General features: G+C 39.0%; 2 protein-coding genes across 7 annotated transcripts in view; one reads left to right on the top strand and one right to left on the bottom strand.

Moving 5' to 3' along the window:
- The window catches only part of HPS3 (HPS3 biogenesis of lysosomal organelles complex 2 subunit 1), a 39,370-nt gene that overhangs the window by 16,023 nt on the left and 3,186 nt on the right, over window positions 1–20,161 (top strand). Inside the window, exons 6-16 of one of the 5 annotated variants that reach the window (XR_006384984.1) lie at window positions 1,778–1,859; window positions 4,442–4,596; window positions 6,833–6,941; window positions 9,394–9,575; window positions 10,436–10,616; window positions 11,558–11,791; window positions 13,052–13,237; window positions 13,581–13,769; window positions 14,292–14,399; window positions 17,969–18,175; window positions 18,860–18,954. Coding sequence is in view for 3 of the 5 variants with exons in the window: in XM_044251579.1 (XP_044107514.1) it covers window positions 1,778–1,859; window positions 4,442–4,596; window positions 6,833–6,941; window positions 9,394–9,575; window positions 10,436–10,616; window positions 11,558–11,791; window positions 13,052–13,237; window positions 13,581–13,769; window positions 14,292–14,399; window positions 17,969–18,175; window positions 18,864–18,954 (1,724 nt within the window). In the remaining 2 variants the exon portion in view is untranslated. Of the gene's footprint in view, window positions 1–1,777; window positions 1,860–4,441; window positions 4,597–6,832; window positions 6,942–9,393; window positions 9,576–10,435; window positions 10,617–11,557; window positions 11,792–13,051; window positions 13,238–13,580; window positions 13,770–14,291; window positions 14,400–17,968; window positions 18,176–18,859; window positions 18,955–20,161 lie in introns of those variants that run through there. The other 4 variants (XM_044251579.1, XR_006384985.1, XM_044251582.1 and 1 more) reach the window with 4 other exon arrangements.
- Window positions 13,672–20,161, bottom strand: part of LOC122908590 (ceruloplasmin) — a 56,521-nt gene continuing 50,031 nt past the window's right edge. The window contains exons 19-20 of one of the 2 annotated variants that reach the window (XM_044251576.1): window positions 16,852–16,956; window positions 13,672–13,748 (exon numbers count right to left, since the gene is read on the bottom strand). In XM_044251576.1, the coding sequence (XP_044107511.1) occupies window positions 16,853–16,956 (104 nt within the window). In that variant the 3' untranslated portion in view covers window positions 13,672–13,748; window position 16,852. Of the gene's footprint in view, window positions 13,778–16,851; window positions 16,957–20,161 lie in introns of both variants that reach the window. The other variant, XM_044251575.1, reaches the window with a different exon arrangement.

Genomic DNA, 20,161 nt, shown 5'->3' on the forward strand with positions numbered 1-20,161 from the left:
AATGGACAGAGATGGCAATGAGCTGAGGCTGCAGTGGAAACCCCCCAAAACAGAGAAAGAACACGCTGAGTGATACATCTTACCTACATTGTGCAAAGTCTCCCAACTGTGGAAATATCAGAATGCCTTCCTTATAAAGAAGGATTTCTTCTATTTTTTAAAAAAGATTTTATTTATTTATTTATTTATTTATTTATTTATTTGAGAGCGAGAGCTCGGGTGTGCACACACAAATTGTGGGGAGGGACAGAAGGAGAGGGAGAAGCAGACTCCTTATTGAGTGGGGAGCCTGCTGCTGGGGTGGGGGTGGGGGGCGTCCACCCCAGGGCTGTGGAATCATGACTAAGCTGAAGGCAGACACTTAACCTGCTAAGCCACCCAGGCACCCTGAAAGCAGACTCTTTACTGACTGAGCCAAGAAGTATTTCTTCTAGGGGTGCCTGGGTGGCTAAGTGGGTTATGCCTCTACCTTCAGCTCAGGTCATGATCTCGGGGTCCTGGGATCGAGTCCCGCATCGGGCTCTCTGCTCAGCAGGGAGCCTGCTTCCCCCTCTCTCTCTCTGCCTGCCTCTCTGCCTACTTGTGATCTCTGTCTGTCAAATAAATAAAATCTTTAAAAAAAGGAAGTATTTCTTCTATTATAAGATCAGTGCTAGGTTTGCTTTATTTCAACATAGTTCATTTTTAATTCTCCAACTTTTTAATTTGTTTTTATTATTCCTGTGGGGGAAAAATTATTCCTGTGAACCCACTATAAGATGGGTTTTGTAGCAATTTCTAAGTTAACTATTTTTATTATTTTTTTAAGAGATTTTATTTATTTATTTGACAGGCAGATATCACAAGTAGGCAGAGAGGTAGGCAGAGAAAGAGAGAGGAGGAAGCAGGTTCCCTGCAGAGCAGAGAGCCTGACGAGGGACTTGATCCCAGGACCCTGAGATCATGACCTGAGCCGAAGGCAGAGGCTTTAACCCACTGAGCCACCCAGGTGCCCAGTTAACTGTTTTTAATGCCCGTATTGAAGTGTTGATTTATCCACTAGTCACCAGCATCTATTGTGCCCTGACTGTGCGGTCTCTAGGTCGTTTTACAGTGCAGAAGCAGCCTGGGGTTGTAGAAAGAGCTAGAGGAGTGTGAGGAGTAAGAAGACCTGGGGTCTAATTAGGCTCCATCCTCCAGAGATGTCTTAGACCAGTCATAAGACTTCCATGCCCTCATCTTTAAAACAGGCTCCTGGAGTGGATAATTCTCAAGACTCCTTCAGCTAGTCTATAATTTTCAGTTCTACCATCAAATATGTGTTTGCATAATCTAAGTGTGTTATCCAGCCTGATCTAGGCTCAATTACATCCTGACATAAGTGGGATAGAGATAGTAGTCAGGAACTTGTGTTCTAATCTTGACTTCCATAGTCACCTCTTTGTACCTTGGGCTTTGGGAAGCTCCTTCATTTTGTCTGTAAAATGAGATATTGACCCACATCCATGGTTCTTAATGAGGCATGTACAACAGAGCCACACACAGAGCTTTGTAGAATTATACATGTCTAGATTCAGCTCTTAGAGATCATGGTTCAGTAGGGCTGAGGTGGGGACTATGGGGACCACTCTATGGGGATTCGGAGGTGCTCTCTTTGTTAAGAAGCAGACTAATCGTCAAATGCTGTGGGTCTTCCCTACCCACCATTACTCTGTTTGCCTGTGTGAACTCCTCCCAATTATGGGCATGTTGATTATTGGCCTCTGCTCTGCTCAGTGGTGTCTCTCCTGTTCCTTAGCAACAACCTACAGTGTTTCACAGTGCGGTGCAGTGCGGCGGCAGCTCGTGAGGAGGATCCATATGTGGACACCACCCTGAAGGTTAGAACTGGTTTTAGATGACAGAAAAGTCTTATGATCAAAAAGGGGTACAGGAATGCTTACAGCTTTGCTTTTGGGTCTAAACTGGTGATCGTTAGAGGTCTGAAGTCTTGTTTATCAAAGCAGAACTCTTGGACATAAAATAGCAAGCATTTTGTGACACTTTTTAAGATTACTTTGAAAACATTTCACTAAGAATTTAGGTGAAGGGCAAAGTTTTTAAAATTTGGTAAAGAATATGTGTAGGGTAATTTCAGAGAGAGTACTTTACAACTATGGTATACTACAATTTTACTCTTTTTTAATGGGAATACTGGAGACAGTTGTATATAGCTATTAACAAAGCACTAGAGAACTCTGTGTGTTCAAGGACACAAACGCATGAAAAGAATTGATTTCTACTGTTACCAGATACGCCTATGATATATTTCTATCGTCTTAAACTGAGAGTTAATAGACGTGCTAGATTATTAACCTCATTTTGAGTGAGAACTAATATGCTTATTCTCTGAAGAGCTCTTGACCACAAAATAACCATAGGCAGTTTTATGATGAAATGCTGTATTTTCTGACCTTGAATTTCTGTTCTCAGAAATATACTGATCCTTTGTGTGATATGCATCATATGCTATTCCACTTCTCAGGTATAAACTACTTGAATGGATATTTGTTATAAAGCAACATGCTGCAGGAAACTTCCAAATTATGATGGCCTATACTTTTTTTGTAAAGATTTTATTTATTTATTTGAGGGACAGAGTGAGTGAGAGAGCGAGCACATGATCAGGGGCAGAGGCAGAGAGAGAGAGAGAGGGAGAAACGGGGCTCAATCCCAGGACCCTGGGATCATGACCTGAGCCAAGGCAGACACTTAACCTACTAAGCCACCCAGGAGCCCCATGATGGTCTATATTTTATAAGTTAATGTCTATCTGGCACCTGAAACACCTTTTCCTGGAAAAGAAGTGTTCAGTACTGATGGTTAGGTTGCTTTGTAGTGCTTAATATGTCTGAGGTCCTCTTCCACTATCACGGTCACCCAAATTGTGACATGTGATAGCATTTCACGTGATCTGAGTTCTCTGTAACTCTTTCATGCAATGGGCTGTGTATAGCTTTCTGTTGCTGACCAGGCATACTGTTTACCTTCAGCCTCTTAAGAAACCCGACTCACAGCTTCCCCATGCCTTTCTGTGTTTAAGATACACACATTGCCTCTTCAAGAGTATATTTTGGAAATAAAGGTTATTTCCCTAGTAAAAATGGAAAGCCAACAGATTCTTTGTCCCTCCCTCCTCCCAACACCTTGCTTTGCTTTTTTGTTTTCTATTTTTCAAACCTAAGAAAGGCATAGGCCTAACATAAGTGGTGATGCTGGAGTGAGGGGTACATCATGGATTGAGGTAGGTTCAATCTGCATTTGAAATTAAATTGTGTTGTAGGTCTTCTCAGTGTCTCCTAAAACCAGAGGGAGGGAACAAGGAAGAGAGGAAGGGCGAGAAAAAGAGAGATGATCAGCCTGCTGGTGGGGGAAGCTGCCGTTGAGGCCCGTCCTCTTGAAGGTAGCAGAAGGAAGGACAGTGATGATCACACCTCATGGCTCCCCCTTTCCTGCAACGCTACCATTCTGAAATGCTAGATACCACCTGAACCAGTGCACGTGTAGCCTCTTGCCAACTCAGACTTTGCAAGCCGTGTGTCTGAGAAAGATTTCACGACCTCAGGATGTCCAAAGTGTACATTTTTCCTCCCTTTCCTCTGAGAGCCTGACTCCTCAGCACTAGTTAAGGCCATCTCATCTATTCTTACGAACAAAAAAATAGATGAAAGGGTTTCCCCAGTTATACAAAAGGACAATGAAGATGACTCAGAACCAGAATAGTGTTAATGGACGAGAGGGCACAGGCCTGGCAGCATCATTTTGTGAGCTCCCAGAAAGAGTGCTTCTATTATCTTACCCATTCTACTTGAATTAGTGCTACCTTATGGGGACAGGAGTCTGTTCCTGGTCCAGGATTTCCTTCCATTTACCTGACACACTCAGCCGGTCATCCATTCCAGGCAATGTGCCCACCTAAGGAGCTAACAGTGAGAGGCCATCAGAGCAAGCATTTCTCTTCTATTCACCCATCCACTTAGAAACCATTGATTTCTCTTTGTGCAGTAGAATGACTTTTGATAGTGTCTACTTTCCTAGCAACCACATTGTGTCATGTCCCTGAACCAGCCCACTGTCAGTGGGGATCTCTCCAGCAGGTTATCAGCCCACAGCTGTGCTCCGAGAGCTGCTCTGTCAGCCACACAGGAGTTCCCACAGCCTCGAGGGACTCAAGAGCACCCGCTGCCCGCATTCACCCAGTCAGCAAATACTGAGTAGCTCTTCGGCAGGCACACATGAAATAGGTAGTTGGTTACATAACTTTGGACAGAACAACTTTCTCCTCTGATAAGAATAGGAATTCAGATTTTTTATTTTGGAGGGGGTGGGCGGGGGAGCAGGACAAATAAACAGACTGACTTTTGAAGGTTAATGTTCCTGTACCTTTATTTCTTGGTTAAATTTGTGATGTTTCTTTCACTAGGCTTGCCCACCTGTCAGTATGGATGTCTGTGCTTTAAGAATACAGCTTTTCATAGGCTTGAAAGCCATCTGTCACTTTAAAAACCACCTCATACTTTTGACCAAGGCAGACCCTGAGGCTGTTCCAGAAAGAAGAGAATCACCTAAGAGGCTTCTGTAAGCATCCCCACACTTCCATCCATTCCTGCCAATGTTTCTGGAATGCATTGTTACTGGTATATTCTGTGTGTGTCCTAGTTTATCTTTTTAAAAATCAGAACTTTGAATGATTAGATGATTTGTCTATGTTTTTTTTTTCCAGAGAAGGAAAAGAAGGTCCTAGTGATCTCCATACTATCCTTTATATTAACCTTGGAATTTTAGAAGATAATGAATTATAAAATAGTTTCAGTAATAATCTGTGGTATTTGAGATAAGCTAAAGGACGTGCTTTTCAGTGTAATTTATAGGAAAGACAGAGCCTCTAAAGCTAATCCAGACTACAAGGCTCTTTACTACTTTTTTTCTTTTCTTCTTTGACCTTCCAGTAGTTACATTTTTATCCAGGTATTATTTTCTGGTATTTCAATTCAAAAGAAATTAGTACTGCATTTCTTACCTTAAAGCACATTCATGGTATATAGATATGTGCTGATCGACCTTAAAATTGCATTTGATAGCACTAATCTCTGGTTGACTCTTAGATTTTCTGCTTTTACGTTGTTTGGAATTGAACGCTTAGTTCTAGACTAGTTCTGCGTCTGTACACATTTCCTGTTCTGTGAACTTAGTGGTAGGAATTAGATGACAATGAGGATGGGGATGATAATTTGTGTGTTCTCCTATGAATTATTTATTTATTAAATATTTATTTATTTATTTATTTATTTATTAGACAGAGATCACAAGTAGGCAGAGAGGCAGACAGAGGGAGAAGAGGAAGCAGGTTCCCTGCTGAGCAGAGAGCCCGATGCAGGGCTTGATCCTAAGACCCTAAGATCATGACCTGAGCCAAAGACAGAGGCTTAACCCACTGAGCCACCCAGGCGCCCCCTGGATAATTTAATCAGAAAAGAAATCCATCTGGGGGGAAGAGAAGCAGGTAATGTACAGATAGTCCTCTACTTAGATAGTTTGACTTCCAAGTTTTCAACTTCACAATGGGGTTGAAGACAATACCTATTTACTAGAAACTGTACTTCAGATTTTGAATGTGGCTCTTTCCCTGACTAGCAACCTGTGGTATGGTATTTGGTGATGCTACAGAGTGGCAGAGGCAGCTGCCAGCAGCCACTGATCATGAGGGTGAACAACCAATACACTCACATCCATCCTGTACCCAGAAAACCATTCTGTTTTTCACTCTGTACAGTATTCAGTAAATTGCGTAAGATATTCAACACTTTATTATAAAATAAGCTTGATGTTAGATGATTGCTTCTGTGAATGTTCTGAGCCAAGTTTACGGTAGGCTAGGCTAAGCTATGATGTCTAGGAGGTTAGGTGTATTTGATTTATGTTATTTTCAATTTTTCGTGGGTTTATTGGGAGGTAGCCTCGTTGTAAGTCAAGGAAGAGTTGTATTTCGAGTCGAACACCAGTTTTTGTTTTTAACATGAGTTTTTGCTTTTTCAGATTTTTTTGTGCCTGTGCTTTGTCCCACCAACAGGAATAATCAGAGGTTGATTTGGGTAACCAGTCACTCAGAGCATGTACAGAATGGCCTGAGACTGACTAATTCTAAAAGCTTTCTGGCAAGAGGAAGAACAGTTCACTGTCTTGCGAATTATTAACGTTTTTTGTCATTGGACAGTTTTAAAATTCTATTTTTAAATGATTTTTTAAAAAACTTCTAGTCTATTTGAAAGTTTCATTGGTCAGAGGTCTGCATTTTAAAAAGATTTTATGCTAAAGAAAATGCATCACATAGTGAAAGCCAGAGCTAAGATAGTGCTTGAAGTGGACCATGGTTATGTATGTGTTCTGCATTTCCCCAGCAGCCCCAAGTGTATAGCCTAGTGTTCTATTGCAGCTTCTGCTTAGATCGGTGGCATAAGGCAAGCGGCACTCCTGAAGGCCATGTGCAAGACAGACACTGGGCACAGGCACTCTCACAGCCAAGTCTCTCTTCCGTTTGAGGGGTCTTGCCTGTTCTTTGAGCATTTTGCCCATTTAAGAATTCTTGTGGAGTGAATTGGAAGCAATTGGTTTATCAGTACATGAGAGTTGTCGAATTTTAAATGCTTTAGAGCTATGTAGCGTTGTGAACTAATGTATAAAAATCCACTTAGAGCTAATCACTGAAGAAAATACTCAGTGCAAATGATTGCACAATTCTTCTTAGGTATTTAAGATTACCATATATTAATTCTGTGTCTTACCTTGTAATTCTCATCTTTTGTTTTGCTTTCAGTTCTAGAAAAGGAACCAGTGGTAAGCTTAAAACACCTCCTGTAGCTGAGGCTGGGTGGAATTTGTATATTGTGGATACGATCTCACCAGTGCAACTGTACAAAGAAATGGTACTCCTTTCACACTTCCAGTTTTGTTTTGTTTGTTTTTTTAAGATTTTATTTACTTGACACAGAGAGAGCACAAGTTGGCAGAACAGCAGGCAGATGGGGAGGTAGAAGCAGGTGCCCTGCCAAGCAGGACCCTGGGATCACCACCCGAGCTGAAAGCAGATGCTTAACCCACTGAGCCACCCAGGTGTCCCAAAAACTCTATTGGATCCTGGATCCTTTTTTTTTTTTTTAAGATTTTATTTATTTATTTATTTATTTGTCAGAGAGAGAGAGAGAGAGAGAAAGCACAAGCAGGCAGAGGCAGAGAGAGAGAAACAGGCTTCCTACTGAGCAAGGAACCCAATGCGGGACACAATCCCAGGGTCCTGGAATCGTGACCTGAGCCAAAGGCAGTTAGGTCAACCGACTGAGCCACCCAGGTGTCCCTTTCACACTTTCAGTTCTTATTGGTAGAAATTTAGAGTCAAAGTCATGACCAGATGTTGATTCTAATCATCACACATTCAGAATGCCACAGCCAACCAGCTTACAGGCTCTGTCTGAACGCAGAGTGTGGATCTTCAGTCACCTTCTCATTTTCACAGCTCCTGACATTTGAGGAGCCAGTAGAAATTCCCTTCACTAAAATAAGACAGACTTACTCATACCCACCCTCCAAAGAGGATCGATTAACCAGTCTGAACATAAATAGCCTTTGACCTTTACTTTCAACCCTAGCAAAGAGAACCAGGAAATGGAGGTGAGAGAAATCTTAGATCATTTATCCCCATCTCACTCTGAAATATTAGCAGATTGTCTCAGGGCCCTGCGCACCTGCCTCATTGTCCTGTGGGGTAGTGGCCCCGGGGCGGGCGGGGGGTGGGGAGCACCCTTCTACCTTTTCTAAGAGCGACACTGCCCACTCATCGCTAGCATTTTTTTTTAACTCTTTCTTTTAAAATAATTTCAAACTTACAGAAAAGTTGCAGGGTTAAGAATAGTAGAAATAAAACCCTGTATATTCTCCATGCAGATTCACCCATAATCAACATTTTATCCCTTTTGCTTCTTTCTTTCTCTCTTTTTTTTTTTTTGTGCTCTCATACTTTCTAAACGCGTACACACCCTCCCACACCCCCTCCCCGACACACTGTGATCCATTGGAAGGTAATTTGCATTCATCAGAGCCTGATGCCTCTAAATACTTCATTGTATGTTTCCTACAATCCGGGTATTTGTTTACATCACTGAAGTACCATGAAATGCTTAATAAATGAATAAATATGGGACGCGTATTCCAACGTTGTCAGTTCACTAGCATCTCCCTTCTCCAGTACAGGGCTGAGTCTAACATCAGGTGGTGCATATAATTATCATATCTCCTTGACCTTCTTTCATATAGAATACTTTCATAGATTTTTTTTTAATGGCATAGACATTTTTGAAAATAAATTTATGCCCCTCCACCTTTTTAAAATTTTTATTATTTATATTTTATTGTTTAGATTCAGGTTGTGTATGCTCATTCTCAGCCAGAACATTGCACAGGTCACATTGTGTCTTTCTCAGGGTGTTACACCAGGAGACACATGACGTCTGTGCCCTTATTGGTGATATTAATTTTGATCATCAAGTCAAGGTTTTGCCTGTTTTGTCCCTGGCATTTTAATGCCGATAATTATATCAGCTTTGCCCTGTCCTTTTAATCTTGCTTAATGGAAAGTCTTAAAACTTCATGTAGATGATTTGTTTGCTGGAATCTGAAAATATTGATTGACTCAGATTAACTAGTGATAATTTTAATAAGCCCACGGTGGGTTACAGAAATAGACCAAGTAGAGCCTAAATTTACTGACTGAAACTACAATAAGGGAAGCATACTCAGCCTGAATTTAAGAAAGATTTCAATCATAAAACTTAAAAAAGTTAGCTGTTTCAGATGTTTGTTAGCTTTATTGAACTGTGATCCAAAAAGAGTATTATTAGTATTACGTTATTTGTACCTTCTCTTGTGATTAGCACGGTTTAACAAGGGAATGTTTACAATCAGGTATGAATTAAACTGGCTCATGGATTGTGAGGGAAAAGAACACCTCAGCTAGGCCTATTCGAATGATAAATGACCTCTTTTTAGTCTTTTATGATTTAATCTGTCTAAATATGAACTTTACTAACAAAATGTCTAGATATTCTTTTTTTTTTAAGATTTTATTTATTTATTTGACAGAGAGAGATCACAAGTAGGCAGAGAGGCAGGCAGGGGCAGCGGGGGTGGAAGCAGGCTCCCTGCTGAGCAGAGAGCCTGATGCAGGGCTCAATCCCAGGACCCTGAGATCATGACCTGAGCCAAAGGCAGAGGCTTAACCCACTGAGCCACCCAGGTGCCCCGTCTAGATATTCTTAAGAACCAGGAAACTTGTGGGTGTCTTTCTGCAGCAATATTAGTGGCTGGCCTTTTTGTTTGTTTCAGGTAGACTACAGTAATACCTATAAGACTGTAAAAACCCAGAGCTGTATCCACCTTCTTAGTGAGGCTCACCTGTTAGTGAGGGCTGCCTTGATGGATGCCAGTCATTTGGAACCTGGAGAAAAAGCGGAGCTCTTGGAAGCATTTAAAGAAAGCTGTGGGCACCTTGGTGACTGCTACAGCAGGTTGGTGATGCTTCTTGGAAACTTGTTAAAGAAGCCATCTGGAGCTTTGGGTGTAGGTGCCAGCTTTCCCATTGCTGGTAGCTATCTGATGAATGGGGGAACGCTTGAGGGGAAGTGGTTCATTTCTTCATGTATTCCATACACGTTTATTGAGCACGTACTGTGTGCCAGGTACTGTGCTAAGCTTAGAGCCACAAAGGTGAACATGACTGTTTCCTGCCTTCAAGGAGTTACAATTTATTAGACAAACAATGACTCTCCAGTTCATGAGTCTCCCTCTGCTTAATTTAGGAACTAAATTTCTTTCAGGTCTTCAGGACCTGCTCATGACCATGAAAATCTCAGAGACAGGAATTATTACTGGTTTATTGCCTGTTAGCCTTAAAAGAGAGATACTATTTTGGTGGTCTGGGATTTTAATCTTTGTAGTCAGCACTTTTATGAGTTCAGAAAAGGAGTGGGATGAATAGTGGGTTTTATTTTTGAGAATGGACTTTATAGATTTTTTTGTATATGATTATTTCAAAGGCTTACTTGACCCATGGGAATGATTATAAATTAATAAAATAGACTTTCCTTTCAACACCATTATTTTAGAGCCACATTATAAATCCTAAATTCACTTAATGAGTTATTTTTCTATTTTTATTGTGAGCAGGCAAAAAGAAACTGTGTTAATTAGAATGACTTTACAAAATAAAATTCAGAACTTGTTCCAGTGACATATGGCAGTAGAAGAGTATTTTGAGATTTATGTCTTCTGGAAAGCATTATCTATTTTATTATCAAAATGTGTTAGACATCCAGGCTCTAAAAATGACAAATTTGAGGGTTTTTTTTTTTTACTTCCTTCCCTTTAGGCTTGATACCCAGTATTCCCACCTCGCCTTACCATATTATAAGATGTCTGGTTTGTCTATGGCTGAAGTTTTAGCCCGAGCAGACTGGCTACTAGAGGATGGATCACAGAAATACGAGAGGGGACTAATCTTTTACATTAATCATTCACTTTATGAAAACCTGGATGAAGAATTAAGTGAAGTGATTATGGTTTTCTATTTACTTATATTAACCTTCCTAACTTTTCATTTTAGCCATTTATTTTATGTGATACTGTTTAGAAGTCAGGTTTCAAATGTTTTTCTTTGGGATTATTTTCTTCTTTTCCTAAAAAGGTTATTGAAATGTCCTTTTCTTCATTAATAATCCTAGAATTATAGCTTGGAAAAGAATTTATAATTACCTTCTCCTACTTTCTCATTGTATAGATGGGGGAATGTGGTTCATTGTGGCTGAGCGACCTGCCCAGTGTGACAGGCACGCATCTTTAGAAGAATGACACACACCTTGGGCCTTGCCCTCTTTCTCATCTGTACCCCTTTGCACAACACAAACCTAGTTCTCCCAAACTCCCAAGTGTCCGAAGCTTCACTTAGGAAATCCTGGCCCAGTGACCTTAAGACATTGTTAAGTCTTGTTTTTAGCCCATCCTGTGTTTTTAAAAAGAATTGAGTTAAATATCCAAAGCTGAACATTATAAGACCAAATACTTTAAGGTTTGGAGAGAAATGAATTTTTTTTAATAAATTACCTCATTAAGTATATTTTGTATTAAGCTGGAATTTTTAAATGTCTTTTAAGTGTAATTTAATCAAATATTTATTTTCTTCTTTTGAACTCTTATTAAAATTAGAAATGCCAGCCACAACTCTGTACATATTTTCACCACTTTTTCTGCATTATGTCTCAGCAAAGAGATCACTTCAGGTCATCTCAGGTCTCCCACATTATCACTGTGAACTCTGTCTTTTTAAGTCCAAACTTAAGAATACTTAAATTGTAAGAATACTTACAATTGTGTCTCATTTGGAAGTTTACATCTTGGTTTTGTATCTCTTTTTTTTTTCTTTTTTTTTTTTTGCTGATTTTGTAGCTCTGTGTTGGTTAACTGACATTTTATTTCTTATTCATGTTCACTAAAGGAATTAGCAGCAAAAGTGGTCCAGATGTTCCATGTAGCTGAGCCAAAGCAACTGCCCCATATTCTCTGTAGTCCTTCTATGAAGAATATTAACCCTTTAACTGCCATAAGCTATCTAAGCAAGCTGGATACTTCTGGGTTTTCATCGATCTTAGTGACATTGACCAAAGCAGCAATGGCTCTGAAAATGGGAGATCTTGACATGCACAGAAACGAAATGAAAAGCCATCCAGAGGTACAGTGCCCTGCTTGGTATTAACGGCAGGCTGAAACAGGACCTGGTAGCCCTAAGGTGTTTAGTTTTCTTCTAACTTCTGTCTAGTTCATTTCTTCTTAGTCATAAAGGAGAATAGACCTCATGCTAGAATAGAAGGGACCCAAAGTGGGAGTACGCGGGCTTTGATCTGGTGAATGAAAAAGAAATAAGAGTGATCAGTGGTAGCAATGGGTATCCAAAGACCTCTCAACTTTGCATCAGGAGCTTTCAGAGCACAGTACTTGGTTCTAAAGAATATATAGCATCTGCCCTGAGCTGACAGTCTGATCTAGCATGAGGGATATGATATGTCCACTGAAACAGAGCAGAGTGCTTTGTGTTCAAGTACAGGAAGTGGGATGTTAACCATGAGCCTTAGGAGTCTAGTAGTGGAGGAAATGGCCTGCACTTGAAAAAATCACAAATGACATGAAGGAAGATTGATATTGAATGACAGTATTAAAGAAAAGGTAGCTTTTCCTTCGAAGAGAGCCCATTTAGGTTCATGAGCCACAGATGTTAATCCAGTAGAGGAGGAAATTAAAAGGTAATGTTAAATGAGCACTTATTTTGCCCCCAGTCCATTCTAAGCCCCTTGTGTATGCTTTCTTATTTAATTCTTGCAGCAGTGCTCTAAGTTAGATGTGTTATTATACCTATCATACAGGTGAGGGAACTAGGACAAAGAGGGAGAAAGGAGTCGTCCAAGACCACATAGCTCGTGAGTGTTCAAGCCAGGGTTTGGAGCAGGCAATATGGCTTTGGATACTGTGGTTCTAGACTCTTATTTTGTTGCCTGTGGTCAGATGCCCACAGTATGACTTCAGTTTCTAAAACAAGACAGCAGAAGTGCTTTATCATTGTACAAATGACATGTTTCATTACGATGAAGAGAGCGAGTCAACATTGAGGTATCCTCTGCTTTGAAGAGTACAAGTTTAGAAAGATGAATTTTCTTAAGGTCTAGTCTTTTTATATTCTCAAGGTATATTATTTTTAAACAAGTAGACTTAAATATAAAGCTCGCTACAAGAATAGGATATCCTGATAGTTAAATATTAATAACGTCTTCAAAGACAATTAACAGTGATGTCCTCCTTAGAATGAGAACTTTGTAGTTAGAGAAAAAATTGAGATTGAAGTATTAATAGCTTAATCATGAACCTTGAATGCACTGGCATGTATTTTCAAGATGAACGCAGTGTACATTTTGACCCTAAATTTCTTGTTTATCTGAAGATGAAGTTGGTGTGTGGCTTCATTCTGGAACCCCGGCTATTGATTCAACAGAGAAAGGGACAGATTGTTCCAACCGAGCTTGCAGCACACTTGAAGGACACTCAGCCTGGCCTGCTTGTGGCTTCAGTCCTGGGCTTACAGAAGAACAACAAAATTGGAGTTGAAGAAGCAGATTCCTTCTTTAAGGTTTGTCACTTTTCAAAATGCAGTGGCTCTGGACAGGCTGATAAAACTGGTGCGGGACAGGAAGCAGAATAAGAGACTGTGTTTTCATTTGTTTATTGCAAAAGAAGACTTACACATCACAAATTTATAAAAGTACACATTAAAAGGATATATCTAGAGAAATTCCATTCGTGCATCCTGGAATCTGGTTTCTGTTCAGACATCTCAATCTACTTTGCCATAGCACGAATGCTAATGATAAATTATTAAATGCATGGTCCCCATGATAGAGTGCTACTCAGACTATAACTTGATCGATACTATATTTAACTGGGCTTTGGGGGCTTGTTTCACTGTTTTCAAGGTGCTTTGTGGTAAGGATGAAGACATCATTCCTCAGCTCTTGGTAGACCTTTGGGAAGCTCAGCTCTTAGCAGGTCTCCCAGATGTGGTTCTCCAGGAACTTTTTTTCAAGCTCACATCACAGTACATCTGGAGATTATCCAAGAGGCAGCCCCCTGACACTGTACCACTGCGAACATCAGAGGATCTGGTGAGAGACTAGATTAACATGTTAAATTAAACTTGTACACCACACATTACAGTAGTATACCTTGTGATTTTTAATGGCTTAGAATCAAACCTAATTTATATTACCAGATATCTTATAAGCAGGAATTAAAAATGCACTTAAATCTTGTCCATGGGTCCTAGGAGGGAGCCCCTGTTGGGCTCTGTGCTCAGCAGGGAGGGTAGAGTCCACTTGTCCCTCTCCCTCTGCATGCCCCTTTGTTTGTGCATGTGCTCTCTCTCAAATAAATAAAATCTTTAAAAAAATAAATAAAAATTTTAAAAAATATATAAGGAAATACTTAGTGCATCCCCCCCCCATTTTTGGTGCAGTTTTATTCAGTGAGAATCAGCAAGGCTGAGACTTTTCTTCCCATTCCCAGGAAAGTGTATGCCTAACTCTGTGACATGCAGAAGATTAGCAATTGCTTGTTCTTGGTGGAATAGATGAAGAGAATCTTGTTTTGATGTATTTTGCTTATGGTAAATTTCTTTTACATTTTAGATTAATGCCTGTAGTCATTATGGCTTAGTTTATCCTTGGGTTAATGTCTTAATATCATCCGATTCCTTAGTGGATAAAAGTTATACAGAAGACCTTTCAAAATTACAGGTAAATAAGAATGCTTCTTTTTTATGAATATGCATATTACCATAGAGTATCAGATTTAAATTTGGTAAAACCTCAGTTGTCCTGTTAATCCAGAGTGTATACTTTTTTTGCGGGGAGAAAAGCCATAGTAAGGCATACTCAGGAGCTCTGGAGGGCATTCCTGCCTCTGCTTGAAACTGCTGAGAGGAAGGCTGGCGGCTTCCAGAGGCTGGTTTTGTTGCCTGCCGAGAGTGAGTTCACCAGGTCATGGGACTGTCTTGCCTTATTTTCAGAATGTCCTTGGAAACACTTTGTGAAATGGAAGTATGGCAAATGTTTAGCAATTTTTATTGATGGAGTTTATTTTTTGTTTCGTGTTTACTCATACATGTTAGACCTCTAGCCAAGCTCACCACTCTCTGTCTTATAGAAAGTAGGTTAAAGTAGCCTGTTTATCTGACTCCTGAGGAGAACTTAAAAAAAAAAAAAAAAAAAAAAAGTGTGATCAGAAAACGTAGATCATCCTGTGAGAATTCTGACTGTGATACTGTTTTTTCCACAAATGAGAAATAAAGTCCATCTTTGACGTGGTAGACCAAGCTGGGCTAGATAGATATGGATATGATTTTATTTCAGGGAGGCCTGTGGCCCAAGGACTGAATATATCCTCACATTTTCTTTGTTTGGTCTGCCCAATGTAGTGCCAACATATACAATTGAAATTTCAAATGAAGAATTCTGAGTTTCAAGTTTTTTCTTGAAAGATTAGGCAGAAGTGGTAATGCAGAGGCTCTCACTGCCTCTGCAACCTGAGAGTTAGAGCAAACTAGTGGCTCCCCTCCGTGGTCAGTGCTTATGTTGTCCTGTCTGCCATGGTTCTTATCTTTGGGTCCTCCTGGTCCAGATATGGTGCCTGGTGTCCATTTCCCTTACATCCAGCTGCCTTCATTCATTTCCATCATCTGTTTTGGCCTCTTTAGACTTTAGAGTTTGTAACCCCTTGATTTACATCGGGAGCTGGTAAAGTGTGCTTACTGCCTATAGAAACCAAAATGTCAGTTTGGGGATGGGGTCCAGGAGGGAAACTGAAGAGCCCAAATTGCTTAAACTCAGCCATTAGACAGGTCTGAATTGCATATCCAAAGATAGAGTTACTTACATTCATAAAGAATTGCCAGAGAAAATTCTTGTTGGTTCTTATCTCTAATCCCCTTACAGTACAGAGGCTCCTTAGGACTTAGCCTCTGATACATTCACTAAACAATTATTCCTCAAGCATGTGCTTGAGGAATGTGTTCTGTGGCACTGGATAAGCCAGGCAGGGCCTTGCCCTCCCAGAATATATGTATTAATTACATATTTAAAATCACAATTGTAACTAGTGCTATTAAATCTTACCAGATAGAGCTTCAAAGCATATTTCTAATCACTGCTTGAAAAAGTGTAATTGAGTGATCTTTTAAAATTCATTTTAAAGTGTCTAAAAAGAATACATTCTTCTGGGAATCTTTGCTGTTAAAGGATAGAAATGTAGTCAAACTATACTTTAAAAAATTGTTTTCCTAATTTTATCTCTTTCTAGATTATCAGTGGGTTGATTGGTCTTAGTCATTAGATAAAAAAGAACCATCAAGAAACAAAAAGATCTCATTTGTTTTCACCTAGAGGAATAGGAGGTTCAGAATCACCTGGAGAACCGTTCCAAAATTGTGTGATTTCCCCTCCGCCCCGCATCCCGCTGTCACCACACAGATTTGATGAGTGTTTGTCTCTTATCCTCAATCACTGTAATAGTATATTTGTGAAAAACTTAAAAAACTATCTATAAATTATCTAATGTCAAAAAGCTCCTATCTGGAAAGACACAGTAACTAGTCAATGCCCTGCCTTCTGCCATAATTGTCACAGTTCACTCCCCCACTTCCTTGCCAACCACCACTCCTGAGATTGTGTAGGTAGAGAAGACAGGGTCTGTGGGTTCCAGCCCTGCAGAGCTGGCTGAGAATGAGGGACCTAGATCACAGAAGGAAACAAATGTGTATATATTGGGTGTGGAAAAGAAGGTCATTTCCAATACTGAAAACAATATTGCTAAGAAACAGAAGACATTAAGAGTAAAGAGTAGTAATAACTTTTGGAGCATTTTAAATTCAGTGATATATGTGTTGTCTGGTGTTTCTTATTTTTAAACTTTTTGATGATATGGATAAAACTAAGTAAATGTTCATGGGTAATCAATTTTGTACCAAGCTTTGACTAGCTTCATTTAACCATGGCTTGGGTTACCCATGCCTTGCTCCTTCCTACCCTGCCCATTATCCAGATTAATCAAAAGTTGAAAGTAGAAATAATCTGTGTTTTCTTTCATGTGGGAGATCCCACAAGTGATCAATTATCATGCTTGCTCTCTTGTTGTCAGAAAATTATTCAGATGAAGATGACTGTTGAACTTGCAGGAAGGAAAGGGACCAACCTTAAACTCCTAGCCATTCCTTGGTAGATATTTGGAATAAAATAATCACGCTGACTGTAAACAAATAGTTCACATTCCATATCCTCTTGTGCGTCTGAGAAGATGCTGTAGTAAAAAGGATACAGAAAGAAAAAAAGTCAGGATATGACTATCTTATCTTTATCCAGAAGAAAGTGAAAGTAGAGATGTTTTGGTGGTAGTAATATTTATAGTTTAAATGTTTAAAAGTAAAATACTAGTAAAGTACTGAATACTCAAATACTGCCTACTCTGTCTTTCAGCATGTGGCAAATAGTACTGATACAAATTATTAGGTTATTAACAATTGCTTTAGTTTTATTAAATTTTAAATTTTATTTTTGGTTATATTTGTAGTACATGCCTATTATAGAACATTTGCAAGATACAGGTGTGAAAAAATAAAAAGTGGACTTTGTTCTTCCATCCAGTGATCTGATTTCTATTTCAAATCTCAGTGATCTCCAAAGGCATTTCTTTATGTGCATGTACCTGTGTAGATTTTATAAAATTGATCCTGTTCTGAATATAATTTTGTATTGATATTTTTTACTCATCATTCTATTATGAGCATTTTCTCATTAACTAGACTTTTAAAAATTTTTTGATGGCTATATAATAGTCCACCATATGAATGTACCATAATTTACTTATCCCTTATTTAACATAGATCCTACTTGTTCATTATTACAATTACTGTGAATTACAATTCACAATTACAGTGAAATGAACATAAATCTTTGATCACAATGTTGATTATTTCCTTAGAATAGAGTCCTAAAATAGAGTCCTAAAATATTCCCATTGGTTTTAATTTACAGTCTATACAAAGCACTGCAACTATGTTAATTTAGAAATTATTGCTTTCTATTAAGCAGATTTTTATTCTTTAAACTAGAGGTGGTTTCAAAATTCTTTAATACTTTAGTCCGCTTAGACTTATAAATAAATACTGTATTGCATTCAACTTTTTGTTTCCTTTTTCTTTCTTTTTTTTTGGCAAGGGATATTGGTCTTTTTTTAAAAAATGTTATACTATATATTGTGCTTTAGTTTTTTGGATGCCTCATTCCATAACATTTCACTTTTCTGTTCATAGTCTCTTATATGTGGTCCTTCATTTGACATAGCTTCCATTATTCCATTCCTGGAGCCACTCTCAGAAGACACTGTCGCTGGCCTCAGTGTCCATGTCCTATGTCAGACGCGTTTGAAAGAGTATGAACAGTGTATAGACACATTGTTAGAAAGATGCCCAGAGGCGATCATTCCATATGCTAATCATGAACTGAAAGAAGAGAATCGGGTACGCTTTTCAGCTATGTCTTTTAGGCTTGATTCCTGATAATCAGAATTGGTGATCTTGTTGTCTTATCTGCAAAATGGGGACAAATTATATCAGTCCAACCTCACAGGTCTGGGTGGGTCAAAGGAGCATATATGTTTAATAAGTTATGTGCTTTGAGTACTGTTAGAGGCTATTAAAATGTATGGTGATTATATGTTATCTCTATTAAAAATCTTTTGTTTGGAAATAAAGTAGGATATTACCTGAAGATTTGGGAAATGATGTATGATGAGAAAATATTATTTGGACTATATGATCTTTAGCTGAGAAATTGGAAGAGTTTAAACTTGAGTACTCTACCCTCCCCTGCCCTCCTGTTCCCCTCCCGTCCCTCCCTCCCTCCCTCCCTTCTGGCCTTCCTTCTTTTCACATAAAGATAACAGAACATGTCTACATTTCTTCTTCAGAATATCCAAGTACATATGTACAACATACATGCCATTAGATTTTCAAGTTATAAACCTGATTTATGTTATAGTTTAAACAGAAGACTGGCTCCTGATATAACTTCTGTTGTAACAAATTTTGGCACCTTAACCAAGATGATATATTTTGCCCTGTGCTTTCCTGCACAATCTTATTCTTATTGGAAGTTTGAAGGTAAAATGCATCAAATTTAAAATGTATTCATTTTTTCCCAAGATAGACTTTGTGGTGGAAAAAACTGCTGCCTGAACTTTGTCATAGAATAAAATGTGGCGGAGAGAAAGGTCAGCTTTACCTCTCATCATTAAAAGGTAAAATGATTATAGAGGGCACAGCTTGCATGGAGCACTGGGTGTGGTGAAAAAATAATGAATACTGTTTTTCTGAAAATAAATAAATTGGGAAAAAAAAAAGGTAAAATGATCTTTTTTGTTTGATTATAAATGAGTCTTAGTTTTAATTTCCATAATTTGCTGAGGTCTTGCTTTCTCTAGTCCTGAGATTCTCAAATGAGATGAAGAGGGTCTAAGCAGAATCATCTAAAGAGTTTAGTTCAGCATTGATATGCTCTCCCATCGCATTAGATATTCATTTATCTCTTCTAGTCATGGAGCTGTTGCTTTTAAGCCAATGTTTTCAAATACTTAAGAAGTTAACATAGTCATAGAAACTCAGAACCTTAGTATTTTAAAAACTTGAATAGCCATTAATACAGTTATATTTTTATTGATGATCTGAGTGCTTAATTTATTTCATATAGGAAATTAAGATTATTATTATTAATTATAATTGTAAGCAAGTATTGAGGAATAACAAGGTTCCCAAGGATTTAAAAGTTGAGTATCTAGGGGTACCTGGGTGGCTCAGTGGGTTAAAGCCTCTGCCTTCGGCTCAGGTCCTGATCCCAGAGTCCTGGGATCAAGCCCCGCTTTGGGCTCTCTGCTCAGCGGGGAACCTGCTTCCTCCTCTCTCTCTGATCGGGTGTTGGCGGTATAATGGTGAGCATAGCTGCCTTCCTCCTCCCTCTCTGCCTGCCTCTCTGCCTATTTGTGGTCTCTCTCTCTCTGTCAAATAAATAAAATCTTTTTTTTTTTTAAAATTGAGTATCTATAAATTATGCAGTGTTTTACAGCATAGGCATTGTTTGAATTTGCAAAATTCATAGTCACTTATAAATCATGATAGATATATGGTTATAAACTTCTCTAGTCTTATGTGTTACTGTCATTAGAAATTGTTGGCCTGATGACAAAGGGTGTGGTTATACTGATTTCAGTGTGCATAATCGATTAGAAATGGACAGTTCTGGAATTGTGTTTTCCAGCTGATGTGACTGGTTTTTAAAGTGTTAGGCAGAACCCGTGGCAATTGGAGGGTGTTTTTCCAAAGATGCCTTAAGTAAAGTTGCATGCTTGTGACCGGGAAGATGTGGTGGCTTGATACTATCTTTTTGTCCTACTCATCTCCCTGAGTGAATTTTGGGTTTTTGGAAGGTGGAAACGTCAAATATTTGATTGC

The sequence above is a fragment of the Neovison vison genome, chromosome 6 (genome assembly GCF_020171115.1).
Source record: "Neovison vison isolate M4711 chromosome 6, ASM_NN_V1, whole genome shotgun sequence".
Classification (NCBI taxonomy): Eukaryota; Metazoa; Chordata; class Mammalia; order Carnivora; family Mustelidae; genus Neogale; species Neogale vison.